The 12493-nt window shown below is 45.1% G+C and overlaps 1 protein-coding gene across 2 annotated transcripts in view; it reads left to right on the forward strand.

The window, feature by feature from the left end:
* Positions 1–12493, forward strand: part of LOC140408389 (serine/threonine-protein kinase 32B-like) — a 510363-nt gene that overhangs the window by 452282 nt on the left and 45588 nt on the right. For both annotated transcript variants that reach the window (XM_072495512.1, XM_072495513.1), the window contains one exon: positions 6860–6963. In XM_072495512.1, coding sequence (XP_072351613.1) covers positions 6860–6963 — 104 coding nt within the window. The remainder of the gene's footprint in view (positions 1–6859; positions 6964–12493) is intronic.

Here is a 12493-nt window from a genome sequence, read left to right on the forward strand (position 1 = left end):
GAAGCACCTCGTTCCTACAATGTACAGACAGAGGACAGGTTGGTTTTAAGAAGAAATCATTGCGCGCTCTTGAAAACCAGAGAAGTCTTTCACAACAACGCGATGGATGACGCATCTACGTCAGAATCAGCGCCGGCTGCAGTGTCAGAGAGTTCAGCAGTTCCTGAGCATGACGATGTCATGGAGTATATTGAATCCACAAGTTTTGAGCAGCAAGGTCAAACTTTGAGAAGATCAAGCAGTCAGAAGAGAACCCGATCGACTCAATTGGTAGATACAATGCTTCCTGTTCTTGCATATTTGTACAGCCAGTTTTAAAAATTAAAACAAAAATAATACTGTTAGACTCACAGGCTAATAATATCACATGTAAATCTACTGATGATAATGTATTAATTTATTCATTCAAAGGAAAGGGGATGTGGTGATATCATGGTTGTGTTGTAATTCCCCGACTGACCATTAGGAGTCTCATTAGTATATAAGTGAATGTTAGACTCAGGTGACCGGAGACTGACTGGAGAGCAGGGAAGAGAGAGGTTGCTTGCGCATGATCATATTGTTATTCATTTGTTGTTTTGTATATAGTTTGCCCACAGTTAATGCTAATAAATTGTTTATAGCTTTAGCGACAAGTGTTCTTGTAATATAAATCAGGCCATCTGATAAAAACGTTACACCTCCTTCATTTCATTTTTTTTGTCAATAGGTAACATAGCTTTTTTGTTTTGATCCAGGTTAAAATGTAATTGTGGCCCTGTTGACAATATTAGGGCCCCGACTTTGCTAAATGCATCCACACCACTGCCTGCTTGAGGCTGGCAACACAGTCACCTGCTGGGTAAACAACAGGCAGTGGGAAAGGAGCACGTTCCGCCCGGGTAACTGCCCACTGGTCTGGTTTTTGGCAGTGGGGTTTGGATTACAATCAACGTGCACCTTTGATTCAAACGGAAATTAGATATGCAGTAATGCAAACAAATATTGGAAACTTACTCAACATTTGGGACTGTTGATTTTACAAAGCCCCCAGCAAGAGTGTGCAAGGAGAAGTTCTGGAATAGTTAACTGTTGATTAAAAAGCTAATCAATGAAATTCGACAGATTTTCTCTTTGCATATAAATATGTTCATTACTTGTGAAAAAGAAAAGGAATTGAGTAACTTCACATCATCAGTGGATGCAAAACTAATCAATTTTGATTGACTGAGCATGCACTGAATAGTGACTTGTGCACTTGGCAATGTCTCTATGGTCAGTTTACCCTCCTTGACAATCTGGCAGTAATGTATTCCTCTGCTGCTTAGCTTTATGCAAATGTGTCAACATTATATTTTAAATGAGTTTTGCGGTAATCAAATTTCTAGCAAAATGCTGATTTCCAGAAGATGCTCTCATCTACATAATTGTTCAACAGGGGGAATATTGGAGCTGCTTTGTGTGTTTGGGTCTTTCTCGGGGTACAAACTAAATCTAGACAAGAGTGAGTATTTTGTGGTGTCTCGGCCAGGGATGGGTGCAGGGGTGGGGGGGGGGGGGGGGGGGGCTGCCATTCTGTAGGGCAGGGACGCACTTTAGGTACCTGGGGGTGCAGGTTGCCCGGGAGTGGGGGGGGCTCCACAGGTACAACATTTCTAGTTTGGTGGGGAGAGTGAAAGCTGATCTGGCAAGGCGGGACGGTCTCCCTCTGTCACTGGCAGGTCAGTACAGGCGGTTAAAATGAACGTGCTGCCACAATTTCTATTTATTTTTCAATGTCTACCGATTTTCCTGCCAAAATCTTTTTTCGGGGAGATTGAGGGAAGGATTACCTCGTTCATATGGGGATGGAAGGTGGCCAGAATGAGAAAGGTACTGCTACAGAGGGGAAGGCAGGCAGGGGGTTTGGGTCTTCCAAACCTGATGTATTATTACTGGGCGGCGAATGTGGAGAAGGTGCGGAGCTGGGTCAGAGGGGTTGATTCCCAGTGGGTCAGAATGGAGGAGAGTTTGTGCAGGGGGTCAGGATTGAAAGCACCAGCAACAACGCCGCTCCCGATAGCCCCGGGGAAATACTCAGGGAGGTCGGTAATAATAGCTTCATTGAGAGTTTGGAGGCAGTTTCGCCAACACTTCGGGTTGGGGGCAGGGTCAAGGGAAATGCCGATTCAGGGGAACCACAGATTTGAGCCAGGGAGGTGGGATGGAAATTTTCGGAAATGGGAGGAGAAGGGGATTTCTTTGGGGTCGGTTTGCAGGATTGAAGGAGCTGGAAGCGAAGTATGGGCTGGAGCAGGGGGAAATGTTTAGATACATGCAGGTTTGAGATTTTGCCAGAAAGGAGATACAGAGCTTCCCGGTGGAGCCGGCCTCCACATTGCTGGAGGAGGTGCTGGCGACAAGGGGACTGGAAAAGGGGGTAGTGTCAGCGGTTTATGGAGCTGTTTTGGAAGAGGTGAAGGCATAACTGGAAGGGATCAAAGCAAAGTGCGAGGAAGAGTTGGGGGAGGATATGGAGGAGGGGTTCTGGTGTGAGGTGCTCCGGAGAGTGAATGCCTTCACCTTGTGCGCGAGGTTGGGGCTGATACAGCTGAAGGTGGTATACAGAGCACACCTCACGAGGGCGAGGATGAGCCGATTCTTTGAAGAAGTAGAAGATGTGTGTGAAGGTTTTTTTTTGGGGGGGGGGGGGGGGCCGCTAATCATGTTCATATGTTTTGGTCCTGTCCAAAGCTAGACGATTACTGGAAGGAGGTTTTTAGGGTAATTTCTAAAGTGGTGCTTGTGAAACTGGACCCAGGCCCCCGGGAGGCCAGATTTGGGGTGTCGGACCAGCCAGGATTGGAAACGGGTGCGGAGGCAGATGTTGTAGCCTTCGCCTCGTTGATCGCCCAAAGGCGGATCCTGATAGGTTGGAGAGCAACCTCTCGGCCCTGTGCCGTGGCGGGGGTCCTGTTGGAATTCTTGACTCTTGAGAAGGTTTCGTTTGAACTGAGGGGATGGATGGAGGGGTTCTACAACTCATGGGCATTATTCATTCTGCACTTTCAAGAACTGGATAACATCGAACATTAGTTGGGTCGTGTGGGTGGGAGGGTTGGGGGGAGGGGGGCTGTGTGTGTTAATGGTGACTATGGGTGATCCCTAATTCCTTTTTGTCATTTGTTTGTGTGAACATGCGGGCTAATGTTTGGGGTTTGGTGGGAGGATGGGATCGTTGTTATTGATATGGGGATTGACATATTTGTCACTGATTATTGTTTGTTGTTGGTGGGTGTAAATTTGGGAGAAAATGTGAAAAAGGAGGAGAATAAAAAATATTTTTTTTAAAAATCTATGTAATTGCAATTCCTTAACTTAAATTTCTTATTACTCTCAAATTAAATTTGGAACATTTTACAACCTACAAATAGTTATCTGATTTACACGTTTTTTTTTGCTTGATTCTTGCATTCATCATAATAAGCTCAGTGTCATTCTCAGCCAAAGAACCATGCCGAGGGAATATTTCTATTTTTAAATAATTTTCTTGTGGTAAAAATTACTGGAACTTATCAGGATGTTATTTGATTGCTCTGCCAACTATGTTAAAATAGAAATAATTTGCGATATCAATTTTGGGAAAGGTTTTTAGCTCTTTATTATAGTCTCATATGCAGGAGTCATTGAATAGAGAAACCCAATAAGTCCCATTCCTCTGAGGGATCCTATAGCCCTGAAAGTTTGTTTCCCTGAAGTGCCTATCTAATTTCCTTTTAAAATCATCGGCCATCTCCACCTCTGGCACCCTCATAAGCGGTGAGTTCCAGGTCATAGCCACTTGCTGCATTCAACAAAATACTCAGGTCCCCTCTATCGCTTGCCCAACACTTTAAGTCTGTGTCCCCTCATCTTCGCATCAGCTAAATGGAGCAGCTTTTGTTTGTCTACCTGATCTAAACGTGTAATGATCTTGTACGCTGCTACCAAATCTCCCCTCAATCTCCTTTGCTCCAAGGAGTACAAAACCAGCTTTTCCAATCTAATTTTCGAGTTGCAGTCCCTCATCTCTGAAACCATTCTGATTGATCTCCTTTGTACCCTCTCAGAACATTCACATCCTTCTGAGAGTGTGATGACCTGGGCTGGATGCAATACTATAGTTGTGATCTAACCAGAGCTTTATAAAATTTCAGTATAATTTCACCATTCCTATAGGTATTTTTTTATATGAAGCCTGAGATCCTCGGGGGTGGAGTGGGCGTGGGTGGGCTGTGCTGTGGGGGGTTGGCCCTCAGAGGTGAGGTAGGGGAGAGCCTAACTGCAATTGTGCAGATGGTCAGACCTCAGCAGAGGTGGTGGATGTCAGAACTTGGGGAGCGGGAGGGTGTCAGAGATCACTGGAGATCAGGTCAGGTTTGGGTTGGATGGGGGCTGGGAGGGAGTCTCCTGTGGGGCTGTGTCGCGATGGGGGTAGGGGAGTCCCTTGGGGTAGGCTCAGGAGTTTGAGGGAGGTAGGGCAGTCCCGTCGAGAGGTTGGTCACGGTCACTAGGACAGTTACCCAAAGGTTAGAAGAGTTTTTAATTCTTCTAACATTTCTTCGGTATCTATTGGTGTAACCCATCGTAAGTTTGGGATTTAAAATCACACTTTGGATGATTTCCAGTGCAAAGCAATTGCCCAGAGAAAGTTTGCTCTCCTGAGCAATTGCCCTGTAAACTCCTAACTGTGAAGTCTCGAGACGAAATCCCCAGCACATCTTGCGCTACCCCCACAATCCGGCGTTGGGGAACACGCAGGTTACCGCCCCGTTTATTACTTTCACGTTATCCATTATTCTCAACTGTTCACAGAAAGTTACAGCAAAGCAAAATATCTGGATAGATAGTTTCGAATGGCGTATTTATTTTAGCAGCGAGGTCAGCGTCTGGGGGCATATCAGTTGGTAGAAGGATTCGAGGGGAGAAAAATCTATTTTTTTCACCCAGAGCGCTTTGGGGGGCCTGGAACCCATGCATGAATGGGTAGTAGAGACAGAAACTCCCAACTCATTTAAAAGTGCCTGGATATGGACCTCAAGTGCTGTAACCTGCAGGGTTACGGACAAAATGCTGGAAAATGGCATAACGCTGGGTGTCTCATATTGTGACCTGCGCAGACACGATGGGTCGAGTGGCCTCTTTCTGTACCGTAAACTCTCTATGATTCTATTGGAAGATTAATGAACTAATTTCTGGAGCAAGAGCTGAAAGTCTGTTTGCAGCATAACACCTTGCAACATGCAGGGGTCAGCTGTGAACTGTAATTACAAACTTTTGTCGTTCACCACAACCCAATGTCAGCCTCGATGTTGTCAAATATTTTGCCAAGATCATAGATTGTCAGCCTCGATGTTGTCAAATATTTTGCCAAGATCATAGATGCATTGGATTTATCGGTGGCATTAATGACAATCCAAGCTTTCAATGACAGGGGGCAAACTACCTTGCACGATGATAAGTGCCTTATGATTGATGATGAATTAATAGGGTTTGGCTGGCTCCTTAAACAGATGCTAGCAGGTTTTGGTTCCAATGTTTGCACTAGCTGATCCACAAGATAATTGGGCGATGATTTGATAGCTTACAAATGAGAAATAAAGCGACAGTACTGAAGGAGTTTACTTACCTTTTTCAATTGAAGATTAAACTTATCATATTCATACCTGGCTAGTAGTTTGGACAAGGAACAAACCCATTCTCATTAGATTTTTGACTAAATCTCAATTTCCCCAAGATTTTACTCATCCATCAAATACCTGATAATTGTATAAAATGTTCCAGTATGAAATGTAAAAGGCATGAACTTGCTTTATGTCTATGTGGTTGCCTGTCAGTAATGATGGATGCCTTACAAAATATATTAGAAAGTAATAACTGTCATTAAGATTTATGAATGTTTCAAATGTTTCATAATGAGGATTGATGAACAGTAATTAACAGTTAGCTATGGGTTCTGGGAATGGTGTTCCATTCAGGCCCAGTGGCACAGTGAAAACTGAGTCCACATTAGTTTCAGAAAGATTTTGTGAGTGTTCCAAAATGAATAGCCCCTGTTTCCCTGATAGATCAGTTGGCAAAGTCAGTGTGCTATGTGAAAGTGACTAAGAACCACTCAGTTTGATCCTCAGTTTGTGCTGAGTTTGTCCATCTAAGCTCTGCCTGCAACAGAGATTCAGTGCCCCTAAGTTAAGGAACAGTAAAAGCAGCCAAGGTTCCCATTCCGCATCTCTATCCAGTGATTCCCACCTGAAAATCCATGCATGAAGGTATCAGAGGCAGGACTTTCCTCTTCAGATTAGATTCTGGCCCAATCCCAACCCAGTTTCTCGGGTCCAGAGAATGCCTCATTAGATTTACAAAGCAGTTTAATTTCTGCCTTTCCACAAAATCCACGGCAGTGCTGTAGGAGGACTGAGTCTGCAACACCGGATGGGGCAGCAGGACATTTATACAGGCAGAAGAGCCTGTAGGTCGGCATGTTGACCATGGGTGCAAATGGCTGTTAAAATTGGCTGATTTATTTCACACTCCGGCCAATACAACTTAGTGATGCAAAATACAGTGTTAATAATAGATAGATTAATGATGATTCTATTGTCATTAAATAACCCATTCTAAAATTAATTAATAAGTGAAATATCAACAATACATAGTTAGCTGGGTATTTATTATTATATTGTGTTTACTTCCCAGTAAGAAAAGCACCTTTTTGTTATTAAATGTGCATTCTTTGTAAGAATTAGAGAGGCATAACTCAATCCAACAGTATGTGTTTTCTGTAGACCTTTATAGTCACTGGTTAATAGTGTTTGTAGGTTTATGTTATGGTTGATTTTGTCTCATTCTTGCTTCTCTTCAGCCCCAGAGCTTTTTCAGGCCTTTTTGGAAGGAGGGCCTGGCTATTCATATCCTGTGGACTGGTGGTCACTGGGCATTACGTCATATGAACTGTTGCGGGGCTGGGTAAGATGTACAATTTGAGAGAATTGAACCCCAGATCTTATTTTTGGTCGTGCAAGATTTCAGATAATCTCCCTTATTGATGACTTTCTGTAAGGAATTAACAGTGGAAAGTGAATGAATTGTTAACCAAGAGCTGAAGAATATACCTTTCACATGGTGCATTTCATTTTGCTATGACATTTTGAATCTAATTTTATACATATTGAACAATAACATGTGCCCATGACTTTTTACTGTAACAATCCCTGGTATAGCATTGAGTACGATATCACATTCATACATAACATTAGTCACAGAAAATGCTACATAAACTGTGTGATGTATAGAATGTGCTGTGTGGAGTCATAAACAAGATACACTCAAACCAAGAATATCTCCCACTTTTAAATTAAATACAAGAGTCAAGAAGAAGATTGTTGTCTGATAAATGGTCCATCCCCACTCGTGTTTGAATACAATGTTCTGGCATTATTTTGATAACTATCCTACTTATCCTCGTTACTAGCACATACTGCAATTGCTATAATTAAATATTATTTCAGAAACCAAATAGCATAATTTTAATGGAAGAAATTCAACAGCACACTTGTATTAGCAGAAATATGGTAGATCATGAGAATTAGTGTCCTATCATCTGAAGGAAGGAAAGGCCTCAGTACAGACATTTAGATGGACCAATCTAGCTGTGAAATCACAATTCATTCACAAATAGCGGCTGTGGTATTGGCAGAGTTACCTAGTCTCCATAAGACAGGAGCAGCCCAACCCAGTCAATTACCATCCCATCAATTCATTCTTAATCATCAGCAAAGTGATGGAAGATCATAGAACATTAAATGCAGAAGGAGGCCATTCGGCCCATCGAGTCTGCACCAACCCACTTAAGCCCTCACTTCCACTCTCTCCCCGTAACCCAATAACCCCTCCTAACCTTTTTGGGCACTAAGGGCAATTTAGTATGGCCAATCCACCTAACCTGCATGTCTTTGGACTGTGGGAGGAAACCGGAGCATCCGGAGGAAACAAACGCAGACACGGGGAGAACGTGCAAACTCTGCACAGACAGTGACCCAAGCCTGGAATTGAACCTGGGACCCTGGAGCTGTGAAGCAACTGTGCTAACCACTGTGCTACCGTGCTGCCCCTATGTGATATCATCGACAATGCAATCAAGCAGCACTGACTCAGTGACTATCACCGATGGTGAGGTCGGATTCCGCCAATTCCATTCAGCTCCTGACCTCACTACTTGTCCAAACATTGACAAATGATTGACAATGTGGGGAGAATGACTGCCCTTGACATCAAGACAGCACTTGAAAAGTTTGGCATCAAGGAGTCAAAGCAAAATTGAAGTCAGTGGGACTCAGGCGGAAAGTCACTGCAATAGCCATACCAAGCACAAAGCCAGTTGGTGGTGGTTGTTGGAGGCCGATCATCACAGATCCAGGACATCACGGCAGCAATTCCTCAAGGATGTGTCCCCTCCCAATCATCTTCAGTTGCTTCATCAATGACATTCTCGCCAACATAATAGCAGAATTGGGGATGCTCGCTGAAGATAGCACAGTGTTCGGTACCATTTGCAATTTCTCAGATACTGAAGCTGTCTATGCCCATGTGCAGAATGAAATGGACAAAATTTTGCCTTCGGCTGCTAAATGGCAAGTAACATTTGAGTGATACAAGTGGCAGGCAATGACCATTTCCAATGCGAGAGAATCTAACTATCTCATCTTGACATTCAATAGTATTAACATCGTTGAATCCCCCACTATCAAAATCCTGGGTGGGTGGGGGGTGGTTACCATTGATCAGCTGAACTGGACCAGCCATGTGACTACACACTGAGTCACCCACCTCATGACTCCCCAAAGCCTGTTCAACTTGTACAAGGCGCAAGTCAGGACTGTGATAGAATATTCTCCACTTGTCTGGATGAGTGCAGCTCCAACGACTGAAGCTCAACAGCATCCAAAACAAAGCATCCTACTTGACCGGCACCTCATCGGCCACCTTAGAGAGTCACTTACCAGCGCCACTGTGTGTATCACCTACAAGACCCACTGCAGCAACCCACCTCAACTGAACCCTCCTAACCCACAATCTCCACCGTCTAGAAGGACAAGTTTGACAGCTTATGGGAACACCACCACCTGCAAGTTCCCCTGCAAGTCACTTACCATCCTGATGTGGAACTATACTGCCGTTCTTTCGCTGTCGCTGGGGCAAAATCCTGGAACACCCTCCCTAACAACATTGAAGGTGTACCTTCACCACAGGGACTGCAGTGGTTAAAAAATGCTGCTCACCACCACCTTCTTGAGGGCAATTAGGGTTGGACAATAAATGCTGGTTAGCCAGCGATACCCACATCCCAAAGACATCAAAGAAAAGCCTAGTGCAGCATGCTGTACTCACTAATAACGTGGAAAGATGTTGACATCCTCATTGCACTCACAACCAGATATTAATATATCTTCAATAATATTCCCGAAAGACGTGGGACGCAATTCTCCCATCGGGAGTGTTTCACTCCGGCGTCGGAGCCCGCTCCCATACCCCTATTCTCCCGCCCCCCAGGGCTAGGAGTGGCGTCGCGTCATTTACGGCCTTGCCGCCGCATAAAAGCGGCGCCGCGTAAATGACGCCAACCCGCGCATGCATGGTTGCCGACCTCCCCGAGGCCGCCCCGCAAGAAGATGTCGGATGGATCTTGATGGGACTGCGGAGGAAAGGAGGTCCTCCTTCAGAGAGGCCAGCCCGCCGATCGGTGGACACCGATCGCGGGCCAGACCCCATTTGAGGCCCCCCCCCGGTGCAGGAACCCCCCCCCCCCCCACAGGCCACCCAACCAGCGTTCCCGCGCTGTTCCCGCCGGCAGCGACCAGGTGTGGACGGCGCCGACGGGAACCCGTCGTATTGGGCAGGCCGCTCGGCCCATCCGGGCCGGAGAATCGCCGCTCGCCCGTTGCAGCCAGCCGTGATTCTCGCCGCGCTGGTTTGGGGGGGTGGGAGAATCGCGTGCGGGCGTTGGGGCGGCGTGGCGGGACACGCGCGGCGCCCCGGCGATTCTTCCACCCGGCGTGGGGGGGGGAGAATTCTGCCCGTGCTGTTAGGTAATTTGGACATTCTGAATTTGCCCTTCGTGTACCCGAACAGGCGCCTGAATGTGGCGACTGGGGGCTTTTCACAGTAACTTCTTTGCAGTGTTAATGTAAGCCTACTTGTGCCAATAAAGATTATTCTTATATTGTTTGCAATATTTTAAAACCAATGCTTGCCTCTATCTGTATGTATTTAATTACAACAGCACGCTTTTCCATTTTATTTCTGATGTGAATGGAATGACAAAACAATTTTATGCGCTCTGCAGCTGACATCTACATGTCCACATTTCCCTTATTCTAAACAAGTGTGGTTCACTGCACAGAAGTCACTATCCATTAACAGCAAGTTGGTTTCAACTTTCATTCCTCATTAATGCCAGTGTAACTGCAGAGATATTTTTTAATTACTGTGAACAAAATATATCAAAAGCATGTTGTATACACCAGAAGTAATTTATTAAACTATGTTTTAGTCTGGAAAGGACACGGCTTGCATGCAAAGGTTCAAAGTAATGAAAAACAACTCTTGTGGTTGGTTCAGTTTTACATAATAATTATCATTCAACACTGCATCCCCGTCGGGAAGAACGTGCCCTCAAAGTTCTAATTCTTGTTATATTCCCTCCAGGGGGAAAATGTAGCACATCTCTGTCACAATATTTAAGTAACTTGCTCCAGACTTTAGTTCGTCTGTAAACAAATACTTTCAAGGGTTTAACAAATCAAAGTGTTTAATTGCTGATTTTTGTTTCTGTTTCTTATCAATACTCTTCCCCCTGAGGGCGTTGACTCTTTCTTCGGAAAGGGTTCTACCGAATTGGGGCATCCTTCAGCACCTTATCCAACTGCCCACGCTTCATATATTGTCCTGTGCAGTAATTACTAGCAGGCGTTTTGATTATTTTTGTGCCTAATCTTAACATCACCCAACTTCTGTGTTGCCACAGTTAGGCAGTGGTCAACCCATAATGATTGAGAACCCTCGCCAATTGTCCACAACTTGAGCCAGAGATAACTCTGTGTGGCTCAACTACACACTACTGGGGTACATTTCAACTTAAAGTAAGGATGTAAAATGTGAGATAGCCAACGGGCAGCTTGATTTACAGCTCTCCCGCTGTTTTGATTGAACCTAACCCGTGCCTGGGGAAGCCACAAATACTGACATCAGTGGGCATCCATGAGTGAAGCAGAGAGCGAGAGGTACAGAGGAAACATGGATTGATGGTGATCTTCCCTGGCTGCTGCAGAATGGGTGTTGGCTCACTGGACTGCCACTCATTAGTGCTCTGTGGAGGAGGAAGAGGAAACAAGCTCAAAGCACAAAAGAATGATACAAAGAAAATATTGAGGGGGGCACATGATGCAAGCACGGGAGCGGCTGCGTTTTCGCAAACTCGAACTTTGCTCACCTTTTAATCCTTCACTATATCCTTGTCCACATTTCATAATTGTCTTTTTTCAGGATGAATGTTTGGTAATATGTCCCTGGATGATCCTGATTGGAATTTTGTGATGAGGAGCCGAATTAAATTGTAAAGACTTCTCGTGTGATTGAGGCAGTCGGACTTGGCTGGGGTGGGGTCCAGCTTGCAATGGCGTTGTTGCTGATGAGCGGGCCTGCACTTGGGCGGGGCAGTGGGCATCGGGGTGATGATTTCCTCCAAGAGTGTTGTTCTGGATGATGATATCAGCTCCATGTTGGTCTGCTGGTCTTCTTGAGGAACCACAAGGTATCCTTGAGAGAATGGTGGAGACTCAGGAGAGTCTGCATTTGATAGAGAACTTTCACTGGGAAAGGCTCGGCGTTGGTCCGTTGAGATCCTGCTGCATGGTGTCGCATATCCTGATGGATTCCGGAGGCAGGGGGCGAGCAAGGAGTGTCTGTGTGTCCGTTTTCTGGTGGGAAGTGAGAGCCGAGTTCTTGACTGAGTTGGAAGATTGACCGTATCAGTTTCGGCAGAGTATGATGTATCGGGATTTCGAGGTCTGTGGTCAGTTGGGTCCCCCGATCGTTGGCCTTATATTATCCTGTGAATTGAAAGTGCTTCATTCATTGGAATCCTTGAGAAATCCTGAGACGCGTTTGATGAACCTGTCATGGCATTGGCCTTTTCAAGCACCACAGATGGTGTTATTGTCCTGTGGTTCTTCAATAGTCATGGGCGCTACTCCCTTATAAGTATGCAGTTGATTATTTATTATTGTCTTTTCTCCTGTAAGGGCATGCGAGGTGTGAGCACGAGGGAGAAAGTCACTTGTTATCCTGTTTTAGCAAAAACCATATTAAGTCGATTATGTGATTTGTGGACTGTTTTGCTCCTTTCTTTTTATTTGCAGTTATCCTTGTGGTTCTGCGAAGGGAGTGCATTTTGCACTCCCCTTATATGGTTGATACTGAAGATGATTGGAGCCACAGC

This window comes from Scyliorhinus torazame, chromosome 3 (assembly GCF_047496885.1).
Source record: "Scyliorhinus torazame isolate Kashiwa2021f chromosome 3, sScyTor2.1, whole genome shotgun sequence".
NCBI lineage: Eukaryota > Metazoa > Chordata > Chondrichthyes > Carcharhiniformes > Scyliorhinidae > Scyliorhinus > Scyliorhinus torazame.